The following is a 20,063-nucleotide window of genomic DNA, read 5'->3' as shown; positions in this document are numbered from 1 at the left end:
AGAGTTGATTTGCTAATAATGAAATTCAGGACCTGCCTCAGTCAGACCTTTTTCTGCACATAGTGACCCGCCCCCTGAAGACATGTGTGATGAGTTCTTGACACAAAGGTCTTGGCCGTCGGCACCGTGAAGTTAGGCAGGGGTGGTGGGTGCAGAGGACCTGCTGTGGGGAAAGACGGTGATCCAAGAGCCAGAGGCACCGCACTTACCTGCCTCTTCACTGCGCAGCAGATTCTGAAGTTTAATTGGTCGTTAAGGAGTCACCTGCTTAATGTCACTCATTTCTTTTATGGGGCCATTTCAAGTGCCTGAAGGGCTGAGAACAAATTTGTCTTCGGTTTTGTTCCCGTGGCTTCCAGCCTGATGTTTGGCATGCGATAAATGACTGTTGAATAAACTTTAACTGTCGGTTATTTGCAGATCAGGTCCAAAACTACTGAGAAAAAGTGTATAGCTGGAGTTAGAGATCTTTGGATCACTTTAGAGCAAAAAGCGACGTGGCTGAGTACTTTGACCCTGGTATCAGACGCCTTTTTGACTTTTTTCTTTTCTTTTAAGTGAAATGATTTTAAAAATAGAAACCATACATAGATATAATAGAAAATATCAGAAAATACACAGTAGCTTAAGGAGGAAAATTAAAGTTTTATGTATTCTATTTGGTCAAGTTTCAATGACCCAGAACGTCAAGTGGGCAGGTCTGGACCAGGACGGGGCCAGACACGCTCGTGTGAAATGTAGCTTCTCCCAGACTGCACTTTCCCACCACGCGCCTGTGTGTGCGTATGTACGTGCGGGGGCTGGGGGGGTTAGTCTTCACTGTCTCCTCCTTGGTGGCAGCTAGCAGTGCAGCTAGTTCCTGGATTCAACTCAAATGAGCATAAGTCACCTGGAAACCTGTTGAAAATGGCACTTCCTGAGCTCCACTCCCGGGGTCGGTAGGTCTGGCCTGCAGGGCATCCAGAGAGAGCAGCATCCCGGGACAGCAGAGAGCTTGCTGTTGGAGCCTCCCCGGGATACCTCACAATTTCCTTTATGCTTCACAGTTTTCATCTGTTTTACAGAACAAAAACAGGTGTATGGAATTGAAGAGACCAAAATAAATCCATAAGCATATAAGGTGGGCCTTATGGAGGCCTTCAGATTGCCTGGTTTTCACAAGTAACTTTGGAAATTAGAGAGACTCAGATGGGTTTCTATATTGGATTTGGTTCAGTTTGAGACTGCCAGTGTAGAGGCAACTGTTCATCACGTCTTAACTAAGCAGTGTCTTTGTTCAGAGTGTGCAGCCCATGTTTCAGAGAACTCTGGTATGTCCAGAAGCTGTGGATTTAGGACTGAAATGGAGTGTTAGTTTTCAGGTGGCTGAGGGAATGCCGAGCACAAGTGGGGTAAAAGGGACGAGGAGTCGTGTCACCACACTGACAATGATCGTGAAGCAGACCAAATGCCCCGCATCGCTAAGCAAGGTCTCCTGCCTCCAATTTGAAGACAGGTGTTTTGTCTGCCTTTAGTGTCTGACTTCTCTCCACCCTTCTCAAAACTTCCCCTTACCTTCCCCATCCTCTTTGTCTTCACTCCCCTCTCCTTGTCCAGACCCACCCTTTTACCTGTGCTCTTGGTGACACAATGCCCCACGTGTCCTGGTTCCATCACTTACTCCCCATCTTGTGCATCCTCTTCCTTTTTTTCCAGTAAATACGTTCATTTCCTCTTTCCTAAAAGGCAGAAAGGCACTAACATTTACTGAAGACACTTGTTACTACAGCAGATCCTCGTCTATCCTGAGTGATAGTGTGTGAACGTGCTCGTGTGAACTTTCTACTTCCAGGCCTATAGTTTTTTGTATTTTTAGAGGCTTAAAACAACACACATTTACTCTCTCACAGCTGGTATGGGAATCCAGGAATCCAGGCGTGGCCTGCTGGGCCCTCTGTTCCAGGGTGTCTCTCAGGCCTCAGCCAGCATGCGCTCTCATCTGAGGGTGCGACTGGGGCAGTGGCCGCGTCTGCGCTCCCCCTCGTGACTGGTGGCAGGGCCTTGGTCCATACTGGTGGTTGGTGGAGGCCTTGCCATCTCAGACTCATAGTTTTTATCAGATTCTTAAACTTTGTCACCTCCTTCCCCACACTCTCCACTTCCTCTGCTTTTTGGTTTGATTCAGCCTTTGGTAGATTATTTTCCCTGAAGAAGACCTTCTCCAACATTTCCATTAATTTACCAACATCTGCCAAGTCTAAGTCCCTTACCCTGGAAGGTTACTAACTTACAGGTGCTTCTCATATGCCAGCAAACCTAGGGGGTGGGCACCATCTTCGTTTTACACGAGAGGCAGCTGACCACTGGGTAGGGGCCATTCCAGAGCCCCGTCCCTGTGCACCACACCCCCCCCTGCAGGGCCGTCTAGGGCCAGTAGCCCCCCAGCCTTTCTCCCACTGTTCCCCACACGTGCCTTTCCATCGGCAGACCTCAGCGCCTCCTCCTCCTGCACCGCCTTCGGGGCTCTCTGCCTCAGGCCCTTCCTCACACGGCCCCTCCTCCATGAGTCATGGCCAGGTCTCTCTGTTCCCAGCAAGGTCTGTAACCCCTTCGCGATTCCAGCACACATCGTGTGTCCTGGTGTGGCACATCCTGTTTTGTCCACCTGGACTCCCTGCGCCAACGTCATTACTTCTTGTGAGTAGGGGACCCATCTCACTGTTCTCCTGCAGGGCCTCAGCCACAGCAGCGCTCAGTCGTGCTGGTGCATCAGGGGATGAAGATGGCACTGAGGATGCAGAAATAGGCTTTAGCACGTCCTGATGTAATTGTACCGTTTTTATGCCCTCACTCCTTTACTCCTCTGTTATTTTCTGTGAAGTAATTGCCACTTGATACCTTTTCTGAGATGCATCAAAACTTTTTTTTAATGTTTCTTAACGTCTGCTGTTCTTACTTTTCTTACAGGCGTGTTTCGTTTTGTAGTTCACAGAGTATCACAGCAAATGTAACACTTACTGCCTTATGGCCCTTTTCTACGGACACATATTTAAGCATAGTTTAGGAGACTAAGAGATGTGATTATTTCAGTCATCCTTGTGATCCTCATAATTCTGATTCCACTAAAAGTCAGTGGTCATTTTCTAACCTAATTTCTGTCTGTCTGTCTGTCCAAAGACATATTTTCTGTGCCAGCATCCTGTGCCCATTAAGTTACTATGAGTCATTTGAAGTACTTAGTCTTATTTTTCAAAATAAAAGATTAATTTGTAAAATGACCAAACTTGGAGCAGTTAGCATAAGAGTAGGAATGAAACTGGGAAAGTGCCAAGGACACTGCCGTCCGCCCACCAGGCTCCCACCCGCCCCAGATTGTCTGGCCATGGCCCCTCTGCCAAGTCAGAACCAGTCCGTCACCACCTACTTCTGGCCGAGGGTCCCACCTTCTGCACTGGCATATGAATGCGGCAGCTTTGTGTGTGAGGGGGGAACACGTAAAAGTACAGCCTCTGCCCACCCTGAGCAGCAGGGCTGTGAGTGGCCACCAGGAAGCTGGACTGACCCTGAGCCCAAGCCCGCGGCTGGGAGCTGCCTTCCTGGTCTTGGCCTTGGAGCCGAGATGTGCTTCCACCTTGGAGATGCCCCTTCTTTCCTTTCCTTTTTTTTTTTTTTTTTAAGGCTGATTTGAAAAGAAATCTGCCTATTGGTCAGTGATCGCTACGGGATGGGCAGTCTCTTTCTTTCCTCCAAACTAAGTTTGTGACTTACTGTGACAGCAGGAAGCAGAAACAGTGACCTGGAGTCAGTGTCTGTCAGCTCCTTGTGTGTGACACGTTCAGCAGGCGAGCCCGGGACTCCCTCTGCCTGGCCCTCCTCCCTCCCCGGACCCCTGGCCACCTGACCCTCGCAGGACCAGGCCCCTACTGCTGCTCCGCACTGTTCCCCTAACTGCTCTCGTCCCGGCTGGGACTGTGACCAGTGCCCGCTGCCCACAGACAGGAGGCTCCAGGAGGGCAGGGGCCCGAGCCGCCTTGCTCACTGGTTTTCTACTCCCTGGCTCAGCGTCCCACTCAAGAGTGGGCACTCCCTAAATATTAGTTGAATGAAGGAGTGAGTGAATGAATGAATGAATGAATGAATGCCACAGAGCAACTCAGGAGCAATTTAATATGGTGTAAAATCAAGTGCTGGTGGTATTTTGCAGACTCCTGAAATTCGGAGGTCACTGGAGGTCATATGGAGGTTTGAAGGAAGAGGGATCTTAAACCATTTAGGGCTGGCTGAGTGAATCCCTGGGAGGGAGGGTAAATCGTTCCAGCCTGGAAAGTCCTATCCAATATTAGTTGTGAAAATTGGGCAAACTGTTCTCCACATCAAGTTTTTTCAGGGATAGATAAGCTTACTTCCAGATTTTACAGTTTCTTTTTAGAAATTGGAGGACGACTAGAAAGAACAGTGGTCATTATGCTGAGCCTGGAGTCTTACTTGACAGAGCTAATGATCTAGAAAAACCTATGTTGGAAAATGTCACTTTATTATATGTGTCTGGAAGTACAGATGGGAAAACAGGTTTTTTTCCTTTTGAAGCAGATTCATTAAGTGTTTAGAAAGAGGTTCTCTTTGCACCGCCTTCCCCAGCTTGGGTGTCTGGAGACTAAATCTAAACTCTGTTGTCTCGTGTCTGTGTTGGGGAGATGGCTGTTTTTGCCATTTATAGCAGACCCCTGTCCTCTGCATTGTCCACTCTCAGCACCTGCTCCTGGGCTCCAGAGCATCCAGGTAACAGTCAGCTCGGAGGAGCTGTACCCGAGCCTGGCCGGAGAGACGCTGCGTCCTGCCTTGCTGACGGTCTCATACCCAGGGTGTTGTTTCGGAGTCTCTGCAGCCCTGAGCTGCCCCTAGGCTCTCCCCTTCCTCCATTACTAAGAGAAAACTCAGGCAGGTGACAGGAATGTCTTCTACGTCCTGTTGTCTCCAACTCAGTTTCTTTGTGTCTTCCCCTCCCTTTGTCCTCCTGAGAAGGAATCCCGCCAACAGCTGAGGCAAGTTGGGTGTGCCTGGAGTTCTGGGACGTTGCTCTGGGCGCCGTCCCTCCATCTCCATCACTGGATCCTTTCCTTCCTCTACAGAGCATCCCTGTGCCTTTGAGAGGATGTCCTGTCGCCTTCTGTCTTTAACCGCAGCATTAATCAGGAATGTTCCACACTCTTTGAGCCCCTGTAGCCTGGGCCCTGCCAGTGACATGCCCCCTGGGAGGCCCTGGGACCACCAGTTCACCCATTCTGTGGCTGTCCCGCTGCCCCGTCTCCTCGCCCTTCCTGTTGTCCTGCTGCCTGAATAGAAATGGTCCCGGGCTTTCGGGACTCTGGGTTAGGAGCTAGACCTGGCTTTCAAAGCCCAGTTCTGGCATCTTTTCTCAGCTATGATTATAATCAAAAGTCATCTTATACAAAAAGGTGACCTAAGTTAATATATTGGATTTTATAGGCAGCGCTTAAATGACATGCACAGATGAAACTACTTTCATTGAAAATGTGTTTCCAGATATTGACAGCTCCAACAAAATGGTATTATTCTTAGAAAGTGAGGCAGTATTTTCCCTGATAAAAACGAGAGTGAAATCTATCTCATAACTATTGACCAGTAAAGCATTTAATTAAGAAAATATAAGGCAAAGCATGTCTTTTCGTGGACAAAGAAGTCAATTCGCAGCTTCTCGCTTGTCCCGCTGGCCCTCTCTTGGCTCGTTCACGTGGGGACGCCGGGCAGAGCCTGGCACAGTCCTGCACGATTTGATCGGCCTTTTCCCCTCCCCGATCTTATACCCTGCTCTGTTTCAGGTAGACTCTAACTTTACAGAGAAGAATTTTTCTCTATAACTTTTTTTCCCTAAAAAATTGTAACACCGTTAGGGAAATAGCCAATAAGTTCAGATGACATCTTAGTGCCTGCTTTTTCAGTTTTTACGTTTTGGTAAAACAGTGCTTGAAAAAGTTATGGTACCTAATTTGGACTCTTAGTGAAAGGAGAGGAAGGATTTTTTTTTTTAATCCACTGAAGATGAATATAAAATAACGTTGCTTAATCAAAAAGAAAGCTCTCCACTACTCTACCCAAAGGCATGGTCATTTTAAATTCCGTTTGATTAGTCAAGTGAGTTGCTTTGACTTCCTGTAATAACATTCTGTTTTTTCTCTAGTAAAGGACAGCCCTGTAGTTCAGTCCATTGCAGGTTTAATGGGGGCATATGTTACCAAAAATGTTAAAGTATTTGTTTTATTTATCAGATCAGGGTGATAGGCTTGAAAGTTCCCTTTTCGGGAGATACAAAAAGGTTTTCTACACTCTTCCGAGCAGTCTCTCTTTACCAGTGACTTGTGTTGTTTATATCTTCCTCCCTCCCTCCTTCTCTCTTAGTGTCCGTTTGTCTGTCTCTCTCCTATACATACAGAGAGCTTTTCTTCATACCGAGCCAGGAAACAAGAGAGGTGTTTTCCCTTCTGTTCAGAGGCCTCCATGTCACTTTTCCCTTGACTGGGACGTGTATAATTTGCTCTGCTGACAGGGACCCAGAGAAATAGTGTTGGGGATTTTCCTCTTGACTGGTACCTCGTGAGCACAGATGACGCATGGGAAATAGAGAAAAGGAAGGAATATGAATGGTCCGGCGGTGGAGGAGGGACCAGCACACTCACAACTGGCCCTGTCCACACTCTCTGTGGACCCAGCACTTGCAGGGGTCTTGGAGACGCACTGAACCTTAGAGCTGTGTCGTCAGCCACACGCCCTCACCCTTCCCCCTTGTGACCAGCAGCTGGATGTGTGCAGCAGGGACCTTCACCCTAGATGGTGTTGTCTTTGGGATTTACCAAAGTAAACGCGTGGCAGCTGGTGACAGAGTAGCGTATGTGATGTCTGGACTCGCGTGATGTGCCCGCGAAGTGGGCGTTTGAGAGGCTCACTCAGTCGTGGGGCTCCTCCTGCATCATAGGCTGGATGTATTCCGTCAGAATTTGGTCCGTCTTCATAAGAATCCCGGGTCTGGACATCCAGGCTCTCCGATGCCGTGGTGCACCCTGGAGCTCATTTCTCACTAGCTACTCGGGACTTCTTCAACTTCCTTTAGGCTTACAGGCAGAACATTTAAGGGGCCAAAGTTCATTTCCCTAACGACAGGATAGCTAGGAGAGTTGAAAGTAGCCAAGGAGATAGTGCCAGTGCAAGACCGGGGAGATAATACTGGTTTAATGATTGATAAAGCTGTGGCGGGTCTTAGAGGCCGTTCAGAGTCATCACAAAAATGTTAGGTAGGAGCTCTAGAAAATGGATTATTGGACATTGTTGGGAGACCAGCATGGCATAATTCTAATGAAGAAAATACCAGAAAGTGAGTTCCAAATATGACCCCTATGTTTTCAAATGTATTGAAGGGAAAGAGAATACGTGTCTGCACACACACACGTGTTTTCCGGGACCAGGGTTCTTCACGTCCAGGATGAGGGGGGCTGGGCTGGATGATCTCTGAGTCACCACCTGGGGCTGAGATTTTATGATGGTAGATTGTGACTTTTAACTAAACTTGTGGTTTGGGAAGTAATAGGTTCACAGTCTTAATTTGGCTAATACTACCGGCCTCTAAGCTTTGTAAAGTCCTTTAAAATATCTGTGCTGAATTTTAAATGAGAGCAATATTTACCAAACATTTTCCTAGAATTTCAACAAGAAAAAATGTGTCTACCGCATCAGAACATATGCTTTATTTATAGAAGTGGACAATGAATTATCCTTTGCCTTTAAATAAACTCCAGAAAACTGCTGTCTAGTCATTACCCCAGCCCCATTGTTTATTAACTGGGTAACCTTGGACATGCTGGTAACTTCTCTGTCCCTTAGTTTTTGCATCAGCAGAATGGGGCTAATAATAGTGCCTGTTTCATAGGAAACAGGTTAATTAAATTGTGTAATACACGTGAGGTTCGCACCGGTTCCTGACACAGGTGCTTGGCCAATGGTGACTGGAAGCCCCTCCCTCCTGCCCTCCCTCCCCTCCTCCTTCCCTCACATCTCTCTCTCTCTCTCTCTCTGTGTCTCTCTCTCTCTGTCTCTGTCTCCATCTCGTGGAGATAGAGAGAGCTTTCCTACCAAACCATGGCAGTTCCTTTCCTGGGACAAGGTATATACTCACGCTCTGAACTTCGGTCACCCTGTCAAGGAGGTGGGTTTCATAATGGTAGTCAGAATAGTGCCCTCTTATAAATGACCGGTGGCTCTGGTCATGCAAAGTCTGTCCTGAATTGTTGAAATCTAAAATAGCTGAAGTGAAAAATAAAATACCTTGCACGCTGATTGTACATCATTCTGGCCTATCTTTTTGATGCAAATGAGTTCTTCTAAAATGATAACTGCTTTTTACCATTCTGTTTATTTCTAGTCTTTAATAAGAAGATTGAGGAGTCACAAGCGTATATACTGTATGGATAAGCATTGCTAACTTGGTGGCATTATCTTTTCACAGACCAGAGAAGGGGTTAGAGTCCTTAAGTTAAATAGCAGATTGGGATATTTGGGGTGGGGGAGTGTCAAAGGCAAAGAAACAAGATTTAAGAGCTTAGAAGAAGATAGAGGTTGCTTGTCTGACCTGCTTTCAGATGAGGAAACAGAGGCTCAGCGGTGGGGTGATCTGAGGTGACCCGGGAAGTGACGGGGCTGTTTTCAAGGTGTGCTTTCTGCTGGGGTGAGTCGGAGTGTGGTGGAGGGACATTTGGTGACCATATGGTAGAGAGGCTGCCTGGCTTGGTCCATTTTGCTGCTTGTTGGCTTTTTAAAATAGAGTAGATCTTTGTTGAATAAATGTATTTGAAGATAGATTTGTTGGGAGGTTGGGGAAAGAGATTATCTGACCCCTAGATGGTGGAAAAATATTGTACTTGTGAGAGATGGAAGACGGAAGAAAAGGAAACTGAAGTCTGTTTCTCTGGAAGCCTAAGGGGGGGGGGGGCCTCTGTGCACAGGAGCGTGGAACCAGGTCGCCCTGGGTTGAAATCTGTTACAGCCGGATGACCCGGTGCCCCAGGTGCTACCTCTCATTGCCCGTGGAGCTGTCACCTCCTCTGTTCTGCCTGTTGTTCGTCTGGGCCACCCTGCATAGCCCAGGTCAGGCGTTGGGGATTCCCTAGTGGTTAGAAAGGACGTGGTCCTTGCCTCACAAAGAAATGTGTCAGATGTGCATGCATGCATGTATGTACACACACACACACACACACACACACACACACACACACACACACACACGATGGCAGACGGAGGCCAGCTTGGGAAAGAAGGGCAGAGGGCTGGGAGGACACAGAGCAGAGAAGCCTGGTGGTTGGAGGAGGGGATCTAGACTGCGGCCTCTGGCATCATCTTTCTTTTTGAAGTCACTTATCTGACTGCTGCGAGGCAGAGCCCTCTGAGGATGATGACGGTGTCTGATGTCTTTTGTCCACCTGTCACTCACATGGCATCTAGCAGGGGCCTTGACTTCAGAATTCAGTGAATACAGAACTCGTTGAATTTCTAGTCCTACCAATTCAACTTTTTTCTGAGTCAGTGACAATTTGTTGAGTGAGATAATGATTGACAGTCAAAAGTATAGATTGACTTTGACTAAATTTGGTTCGTGGCTGATTGTGCATCTTCAGGGTATACAAATGGTAACCAATAAAGCTTTTAAACAGGCATCTCTTTTGCAGTGTTTCTGTAGATTTCAATTTAATTTAAACTGGATGTAAGTTATAGATCTCAGTGTTCCAATGGAAAAAATCAATCCTTCCATCTTAAAGTAATTTTATAAATTTATTGAGCAGTTTTGATATTTCTCCACTAATCTCATTTTCTTCATTAAAGTTTTTTATTATTAGGTAATACACATTTGTTATAAAAACTAAATATATGTATAAGTGAAAAGCAAGCAGTTTAAATCTAATGTGTATTGATGTATTTATTTGATTGTATTGAGTGAATTCAAAGAACTTTATAATGAAAAATTCCCTGAAGAGTTGGAGATAATCTGTGCCTAAAAATAAAAGTCTTAAAAATTGATTTTTTCCCTCAAGAGCCAAATGCATGAACCATGCTTTGATTCTGATTTATGGCCATCAAAACTAAATTCTAGATTCAGTAGATGTTTTGCAATTTGTCATCCTGTTAAACTGTGTTCTCTGCACTTAGGAAGTGAAATATGAGCAGGAGGGTTGGCGGACACACTAGAGATTGCTGCCTTCCGTGCTCTTCTAATCAGCCTTCTGTTAGAGTGGGAGGGGGAGCCTCAGGGTCCTAAGTGTAAGCTTTCCCCTGGCCCCCGCGCCCCCTGCCTTTTCGTACATAGGCCAAACATAGTAATTGCCGTATTTTAGTTATAGAGTTTTAATTGCATGCTATTGTGGTTCTTTATCAGAACAAACTAGGTACAACTTCTAGATTGTATTTTGTTATTTCTGATACTACAGAGTCACTGATAAGTCACTGAACTGCCATGTATGTTTTTCAAATTAACAATTGATTATATATCATAGCAGACTGTACATTCTGTACAACACAGTTTTTAGGAGCCATTTTTAGGAGCTGAGCCACTTTCCCTTTAGTGTATTTAAGTGCCTCGTTGAAGGTGATGCTCGACTATGTTCATCTTGGCTTCTGTCTCAATATTGGTCAAGGTTAGAGCTGAGTGTTCTTTAGAAAAGTAAAGATCTGATTTTAAGTAGTGTTTGTATCCTACAGGCCATGTGTGTGTTTTAATCCTCTGTTTTTGTTTTTGTTTTAAATTTCCTTAAAGGGTTTTAAATCTTTGGTTAGGTTAAATTTTTTTTTTAAAGAATTGTTTTAGGAAATACCTCTCCATCTATTTATGAAAGTACTTTTCTTTATTTTATTTTTAAAATGCTTATTATCAGATGTTAAAAACAAAAAACAACTTTAACCCGAATGTATTTTGTTCCTGTGCAGAGCTGTTTCAAAGCTGTCCCACATACTAGACGTTTCTGAATTAGAAATTCACATAATAATGAATTCTGCTTATTTTGCTTCTCCACAAAGGTTTGTTGTACGAGCTTAAAATAAGACTGCAGCTGATTCGTGTAACACATATTAACTGTTTATTTAGTTTAAGTACATGTCTGTATCTTTCATTTCTGATCAACCTGAAAAATTTGCATGCTGCACAGCAGCCATCTTCTTTTATACTTTATTAAATATCTGTCAATTATAAATATCAAGGTTTTACATTAATGTCAAGATAGTACATCAAAAATTCATGGAATATGTGACTTTTTCCAAGGGTATTTAATACTTAATGCATTTGTGTCATTTTTCTTTCCAGAGATATTGACAGGTTTTATTAAGTGTTTGTTAGGGAGATTTCATTTTTATCAAGGGACTATAAAGAGAAGCTGCATGCTGAATCAATTTTTTAGAGCCAGAATATTGTTCATTTTTTTCATCTTCAAACTCTTGTAATCCATAGGTTTTATTTAAATTTCTTCTTGGTTTATTTTTGTTTTATGTGAGTGATAGTTCAAGACAGAACTTTAATAAGGATCAAATATGCTGACTCTAGTGGTTTTTAATTTCCTTAAGCATAGCTACCAGACCCATGCAATATGGTAAATTCTTCAAAATGTCATACTTACATATTTAGCAATATTACTTCTTTTTATTGAAGCTAAACAAATGATTTTAGATATTAATCTTTCCCAAACATAGTGATTATTTTGTACCAGGTACAATATTACTGTGTCTCATCTGGAACACCTCCCGTGTCAGTAGAGGGAGTAGAAGAGAGCTTCACGGGGTTGCTGGGCTTGACATAAGAAAACAAGACTCCTCTTTAAAAGTGAGCTCCGTGGGGCTTCAAGTCTGACGATGAGCCATGGCAGCTGTTCACATCTCCAGCCTCAAATATTTACAATGCTCAAGAAAGTGAAAATATCAGTCACTTAAAAATCTGCAGAAAATCCATGCCTGGTTTCTAAACCTGAATTTACGGGGAGGGTGGAGAGCCGGGAGGGTGCTAGTGCTTGGCTGACCCCATGGCCTGCTCCTGTTGGGCCCTGGTGCCCCGGGGACCCATCCCTGCCGTCCTTCTGCACTGCCAGACGGACCCTCGCCCACCCCATGTGTGTCTGTGACTTGGAAACAGCTATCTCAACTAGAACTAATCAGCCACAATAAGTAAGTTTTCTGCTTTCATTTACATTGTTATTTTAAAAGTACAGGTTAAGAATGTCTTCTGTTGGAGAAGGCATGTCATGATAAACAAAACCGTTGTAAGATTTTGCTCTATAAAGTGAAGGATGTTCAGTTATCCTCCCTATAAAGTGTGAGCTTAATGACTTTTATCTAAGAACATTTTTAGGAACTTTCAATTAAGTTCAGGTTAATATTATAATTTTTAGAAGACTGTATTTTTAAACCTTAAGGCTTGGCTTGTAAAAAAAAAATCATCTGTCTGCAGCTTAAATAGTGTTGGGAATAGACATTGTTCTTATTCTTCATTTTTGCGTGGTATATGAAAATATTTATTTTTAAAGTTAAACGCTTTTCACATGCAAATCATTTCAATATTTGAATGTTTCAAGATCCTTGTAAAACTATTATATAATAATTTAAAGAAGTAGGATAGATTTGTTTTTTTTTTTTAGAAACCAAATTTTTCTTAAGTAAAGCTGAACCATTCTGGATAAACCCAGTGTGGGTTTACGGTGAATTGCTGCGAAGGCCTTGTCCTGGGAAATAAAATTGCGGCCGTCACCTATTCTGCCATGAGACCAGTAGGTGGCGCTGGCGTCACAGGCGTGAGAGCCCCTTTGAAACGGAAGTTCCTTGCCTTTCTGCAAAGCTTCAGATTCTGCTTCAGTGGAACAGTTACGTCCATGTGTCTGTGGCAGAATAGCTTTTTTTAAAAAATCAGAATTACTTACAGTGGGCACACCCTATTTTTTAAGCAGATAAGAACAACTATTTCTAACCTATTCTGCAAGTATTCTGTGACTCTACAGCCAAAATAATCTTCAAAATTAATCTGAATATGAAAAAAAGAATATATATAACTGACTCCCTATAATGTACACCAGAAACTAACATGACATTGTAAATTGACTATATGTCAATAAAAAAGAAACTGGAAAAAATTAATCTGAAGGAAGCATTTACACTTTTTCCCCGAGTTTTCCTTATGACTTCATCAGGAGTGTGAGCATGAACCTGTTTTTTCAGTGAGAAAGATACATAAATAGTAGGAAGGGAGATATTTTGGAGTTGATTTTCCATCTTTTGGGGCCTTGGGGAGGTCACCATTGTTTGAAGAGTTTTCGTAGAGTCCAAAGCTACTTAAAGCTCTTTGAGTGTTGATACATTCTTCCTCAAGTCATTTTGACATTCAGCATTCTAATTTTGAAAAGTGCCATTTTTTCTCCTATTCGATAAGTCACACTCTTCTGGGGAGAAGGGTCAAATTTTTTAATACTTGCGGAATTTAGCATTTAACTTTACCAGCTTTCAAAATAACATAGTGTGTCCCACAATTCAAATGATTTTAAAATATTTTAAAATAACAAAAGCAGCAATCCTTCCCCACCTGGCAGAGTTTGGAAAGCGGTGGGGTGAACAACACTCCCGGAAGATCAGACGATGTAAAGTTGGATTTTATTAAAAGTGAAGGGAAATTTTAGCGTTTGAATTCCTTTTTCTTTCAAATTCTGAAGTTTTCCTATGGTTCTTATCCTCAAATTAATTTTGGTGGAGGGGCAGTTGTCATCTGCTGAGTTTGTACTTTTATGAGGGAAATCCTGAGCACCGTTGTGGTCTAGTTCCATAATTAAACAGAAAGCATCTTTAGGACTCTCAGGACACAGCCTCTCATTTCATTCATTACAAAGAAGGGGCAATAAGAAGCATTTTCTCCTCGAATCTCTGCTTGACTATGGAACTGATTTTTTTTTTAACCCAGAGAAGGATTTTCTGATCTTCCTATAGCAGCTAGAAAATGCCCCGGGGCAATAGGTTATTTACTATTTTGACTTAAAGTATATCTTCTTTAATTTCATTTTTATTATCACAACATTTATGAACTATGTCAATATCTCTCTGTATGTTGACTTCTCTTCCAAAGGGTTAAAAGTGGGCGAAGAACTAGAGGGGAGAGGCAGGCACCTGGGAGCTAGCACCCAATTGGCAGCCTTTTGTAAGATATAATTTGCCTAAAATTGCGCGCAGAGCACAAGCTTTTGTTTTCTAATTGATTTACGGTTTGAGCCACTTTTACCTCATCCCCTACTGTCCTGCGTCCCGTGCCAGCGAGCACATTACAGGGAGCGATGATAAATTACCGCGCACTTGTGATGCTAATGCGTCAAGAGTAAAAACCGCACACTACACGGGGCTTCGTGCATTAACAGTGGTGCCGAGACCCTGCAGCAGCATCTCATTTGTATCTCAGAAATCACCATTTGTTCATTTGATCACTTACTGCAGTCTGTCTATCAGACTGTAATGGAAACTGAAGATTAAAATTATACCGTTACAGCTTTTAATTTCTTAATTGAGACAAAGTTTTTAAGTGCTTGAAAGGTCTAAGGTGGGGGAGAGTGTTGTGGAGAGAAAATAGGAAATGTATAAAATGTTCTCGCAAGTGTGAAGTTCGAGATATTTTTGCCAAATGTTCTTCTGTCCAGAAAAAAAAAAGTGGTGAAATTTAAATATGCCGATCTCTGCTTTATTATATTTGTTTGTAACATTTGTTTCCTGATTCCACACAACCGTGTTATGTTTCCTGATTTTCTGTATCTGTGCCGCGTTTGCCACGTATATGATTCATTTGCGCGTAACAAGTTGATCCCCGTCCAAATGATTTAAGTCAGAGGTAAATGAAAGAAGTTTCAATTTATTAGAGTGCCTTTAATTGTCCCTCTTCCTGATGTACAGAAGAGATTTGAAATCTATTCACAGGGGACGTGCCGCGCATTGCGCAGCAGAGGCAGGCCGGGCGGACCCCTGTCTGGGAGGCTTCGGGTCTCCGCTGAGACGAAATACTCCCGGCGTGGGTGTGCCTACCTCTTGTAAACTCAGTCCGCCTTAAATGTGGTTCCCGTGCCGTGCCTGTGGGTCCCGGGATCGAGATGTGAAGAAGCAGATTTATGGCGGCTGCTGGGCACAACAAATTAAGTTGACAGTGATGGATGAGCGCGTAATAGCGCGATGATCCCTCCGCAGCGCGCCGCGTCCTCCTGCTTCATTTGGCTCTTGTTAGGATCTGTTAGGCAGCTAACTAATGAAATTCTGCTGACTGGTTTCTGTTTTCCCTTTTTCTCTTTTCACCTCTGCTTTCTCAAACCTCGAATTCCCAGACCCATCCTCATGCTCACAAACTGCCCTTGAAGGATTCTTTCACTTATGAGGACTACAGGTGGGTGTGAGGGGTGTGTGTGCCGGGGTTGTGGGGGTATGTGTGTGTGAGGCCTGTGTTGGAGGGGGGTGGTTTCTAAGTGAATCTGGGATCTCAGAAACGAGAGAGGCCTCAGTAAGAAGTGACCTGCACGAGCCTCAAAAAAGAGTCTTTCCGAAGTTACAGTGGACCCCAGGGACGAGTATCAGCATGCTAATAGCCAGGGAGAAGCTGCCACGAACCTGTAGTGATGGGGGATGAGTGAGGCAGCTAAGGGATGCTCAAGACTAACATCGGTGTGGGGAGGTCGTGAGGGTGGTCTTTTTCTTTCTAAGTAGACTATTTTGGTATAAAGTAGGGACCTTTTTTTTTTTAACAAAAAGATTTAATTCAGGGCCCAATGCAATAAAAAATAGTATTCCACATTTTGTAGAGTTCTTAGAGGATTTCTGATCAGAAAGGAGTTAAATTGTCTGCTTTTTGTGGAGGCTCAAAACAGGTACAGGAGTCAGCATTTGAGTGGAAGAGCGTGGGGTTAGTGTGGGCAGGGGCGGGTGTCTTCGCAGTGGGCAGACCCACAGAGGCCTGGCCCTCCTTCCAGGCCCCTTTCTTCCTGGGGAAGCGTCTTCCCTTAGCCGTTCACTCCTGGCTCTCTCTCCTCTGGCCCCCTTTCCTTCCATTCCCTCCCCCTCCTCTCAACCCTAGATTTAATTTTAAATGATGGTGATGGCGACCAACCATCTCCTCTGCTACTTAGGAAAGGATTTTGAAAATTCAGAAGAGTCAGACACCCCTCGACCTCTGGTTGAGTTATGACTGCGATGGGCTTTCAGATGGACCGACTGTAACTCACCTCTTTTCTGATTGTTCCAGGTGGGCAGTCTCTTCTGTTATGACGCGACAAAACCAAATTCCCACGGAGGACGGTTCCCGGGTGACCCTGGCACTGATTCCTCTGTGGGACATGTGCAATCACACCAACGGCCTGGTAAGGACCTCCTCGGGGTCGTGCTTGATCCGGGGGTGCAGCGGTGGCGAAACTTCAGAGTGGACGGTCCACCTACAAGTCTCTGTCCCCTTCCTGCCCCCTTCCCACCCCGTCCCCACCCCCTCCAAAGGGAGCAAAGGAAACTAAGCCATGCCGCCCGCCCCGCCTCCCGCAAACAGAAGCTGGTATTTTTCTCGCTGAGTTTACTTAATCCTGAAAACGGGGAACTTGCATCTTACATCACTTTCAGAAACCACAATGAACTGCATTTATTTGCTAAGCCTAGACATACATTGTCTTATTGAACCACAGGCTAAGCCAAAGTTTCTTTTTCTTATTCTTTTTTTAAAATACTGATTTATTCAAACAAACAAACAAAAAACCTTTCTTCTTTCTGGGTTTTCCTTTTACGTCCCTTTTCTTTCTTTGCCGACTGTATTTCCAGTTCTGAACGTGCCTCTCATTCCTGCCCCCCTCCCTTCACCTGATGTGCGGACGTCCTTGGCCCCTTAATTAAGCTGCTTTTGTTCAGGAGCTGGTCCTGGTTTCCCTGGCAGGGGCGGGGCGGGGCCGGAGGAGGTGCGCGCGGGCTGGGGGCTCTTGGCCGTGAACGCAGTAGTCAGTTGGCATCATCAGACATTGAGAAAGTAGGGAGAGGTTGCGATGATTGTTAATCACGACGCGTAAGAGGAAGCCTGCCCTCTGCTTCTCCGCATTCTTCGGATTCCAAGCCTCAGCGGAGGCTGACAGGCTCTCTGTGCTGAGACGGTTGTCTGAGAAAGATTTCCTGATATTAGGAGTTGGAAATGTGATCAGTTTCAGGGTCTTTTGGATTTTTAAACATTATGGTAGTACACTGGTTTGTTTAGTTTTTTGTTCATTTTTTCTCAGTATCAGCTTTTTTTGTTATCATTAGCAGTATTATAAATAGATTGGAAAAATGCTATAAATGAGTATTTCACATCTAATTCCACAAAATGGCCAGAACACACATAACACGTGCCAGACACTTAAGATAGAATACCCTCGTGCTAGTTTGGGGCGGTCTGTCAACAAGTAATGCTCTTAAATCGTAGAGAAAGAATAATTATACTTTTATAATTATATTTTGCCTTAATTTAGATATGCTTAAATTAATTAGCCATTTTAAGGAATAGTAGCATATTTTATCACTTACTTTCATTAATGAATAAAATTTTTCATTTTATTTTTTTGGTTTTCTTTCAGAGTTATTTTAAACTGATTCTACTACTGAAGTTTTAAAATTTTTCAAATAACTTGATATGTGACAATAGCATTTGTCTTTTTTTGGATTTGATCATTGATCCCCAAATTTGATTGATCATTGGGGTTTTTTTTAATTTCTAAAATTTAAAAAGTATATACTTTACTGTATACAAACAAAGCCAATTAAATGAAACAGAAGCGATACTCAGAGGTGTCCTTCCCCACCAGCCCTCGGCCCCACGGCCCCCATGGGCTGTCGGCTCCGTGCCTCCTGGTAACTGGTAACTGGCTCTGTGGCAGTCTCTCCCAACCTTCCACTGTGCCTTTGCACCTTCACAGGCTCACATACATGCTAATTTTGTGTTGCTTTCATGTAAACTATTCACTTTTTTACCCCTAAAGGTAAAAGTTAGTTTATCTCAAAATAAAAATAATGAATTAATGACTGCTAATGCTGTGTTTTCTCCAGTACTGTTCACAAAGTCTTTAACCCACCACTGTCCTGGCAAAAATATTCTTAACTTTGAGAAGGTTTGCACGGGGTGTCAGGACTCTTCTTACAGTGGTGTTCTCTCTGCATTCCCAACTGCGCTGTACCTTGGCTCAGCTGTTTCCCATCACGATTATAAGAACTTCATGCGAAATTTTGTCTGGTAGGATTCAAGACTCTATTTTAACGTGATGAAGTTGTGTATTATACATATTAACAGTTAATCTCTTTTTTAAAATAAGGCACTTGAAATTAAGGCTTGGCTTTTCAGACAGTAGATTTCTTTTTTGTGTGTGTCTTTCCTGACAGTCATTGTCTGTCTGATCTGACTACCACTGAGGGAGTAGATAGAAATTTGTAACCCAGCAACGCTGTGTGCTTCTGACAGTGTCCCCAAACCTGGTTGTGGGGGTAGAAATGGAAGAATCAAGTCTGTGACAGTGATTCCAAACCAGCAGCACAAGAAAAGCACAAGAAAGTAAGAGGCTGGGTGGTACCTAGGCCAGGCCGCAGACTGGGGAACGGGCACTGATTTCCCAGCCGCTCGGAGGAACAAAGATAGACAGGTTTATAGGGCATCATCGTGTTCAGCTGTAAGAAGCAATGTGTCTAAATTCTGCATGACTCGTTCAGAATGAAAGGGAGCAGCAGTTCGCGTTCCCTTCCTCGAGGTTGTTCCATTTATACAGAGGAGGGCACTTCTGAGTGCTTTTTAGGCCACTATTAGTTTCAGCAGGTAAAGCGTGTTGGAACGAGCAGCCGTTGTATGTGAATGTGTGACTGCCAATCAGGAGGACAGGGCTTTGGGAGAGTCAAGCAGAATTGAGGGACGCTCTCCTTCAAAGGCCTTTCTGTTGAGAGTTGAAAAATCGGAAACGTTTAGATTTGCATGAGACTTCCACTCTCCAAGTGAAAGGCCAGGTTTTTACAGTAGCAGACAAGGCCACTGCTCCGACTGTCCTCACTACATCCCCAACACACAACGATCTGGTCCCCACACACCCACCACAGGGCATTTGCTCCTGCAGTTCACATGGCCTGAAACACTCCCTGCCCATCTGCACGACTGCCCACAGACCTCAAGCAAAGCTGTCCTGAGCCCCATGCGTAGGATGGCCACACCTCCCCTCCCACAGACTCCTTCCTGCCCTCTGTCCGCTGTCTGCTGTGTTTCTCCCTCTCAGTTTGTGTGTCATTGGCCCTCTCCCTTCTCTGCCACTTCTGCTTTCCTTCTGCCTGTGTGTGCTCCTGTCCCATCCCTGTGACCAGCCGCGCCGTGGAATGCTAGGCTTTCAGGCCTAGGAGGTCACAGGCAGTCCTCATTCCATGCCCCCTTGTCAAAGTCAGGTTTGGGGGTCATAAAAGTGATTTTGATGTTGGGCAGGAACTTCATGGAGCTGACTTTAATCAAGTGTTTGAACTGTTCTGTGAGTGAAGATGAGTCCAAACCCCGGCTTCGCTCATTCCTCGCTACTTTCATATTTCATGCAGTCTTTGCAGATCAGAGGAGTGAAGGATTTCTGGGTACATGGTGAGTCAGCCTTTGGTTTGGGGATAGTAGGTTTAACGAGTAGGATTATCTGGTCTTCCATCCCCAAATGCCACTCCCTGGACTCAAAAGTAATTCTTTGAGCTGTTGGCACCTTTATTACCAAGTAGCTCTTGTAGCTGTCTTAAACTTGGACTCTCCAGGATAAAATGAGGAGATCAAAGGAATGAATGAGGATTTACAGACAATCTAATAGATTGGGGGGGCTGCGCTGAGGGACAGACTTCTGAGAGGAGCTTTTAAAAGTGTGAATTGGGGACCCTATTCTCGCCACCCCCAGGGGGGTTCAGACATCAAGTAGATATTCTCCCAGGCCGTGTCAGGTGTCAGGTACAGTGGGCTAAGCTCCAGGGCAGAGAGGTGAAGAGGGAGCCGCAGGTACAACACAGGTAAATACCCTGGTGTTGCGGGG

The 20,063-nt window shown here is 44.3% G+C and overlaps 1 protein-coding gene across 1 annotated transcript in view; it reads left to right on the top strand.

The window, feature by feature from the left end:
* Positions 1-20,063, top strand: part of SETD3 (SET domain containing 3, actin N3(tau)-histidine methyltransferase) — a 68,296-nt gene that overhangs the window by 39,974 nt on the left and 8,259 nt on the right. The window contains exons 7-8 of the mRNA XM_031454291.2: positions 15,360-15,418; positions 16,271-16,385. Of these exons, the coding sequence (XP_031310151.2) occupies positions 15,360-15,418; positions 16,271-16,385 (174 nt within the window). The remainder of the gene's footprint in view (positions 1-15,359; positions 15,419-16,270; positions 16,386-20,063) is intronic.

The sequence above is a fragment of the Camelus dromedarius genome, chromosome 5 (genome assembly GCF_036321535.1).
Source record: "Camelus dromedarius isolate mCamDro1 chromosome 5, mCamDro1.pat, whole genome shotgun sequence".
In the NCBI taxonomy this organism is placed as follows: Eukaryota; Metazoa; Chordata; class Mammalia; order Artiodactyla; family Camelidae; genus Camelus; species Camelus dromedarius.
Note: the sequence above shows the minus strand (reverse complement) of the source record. Positions and strands in the feature narration are given on the sequence as shown.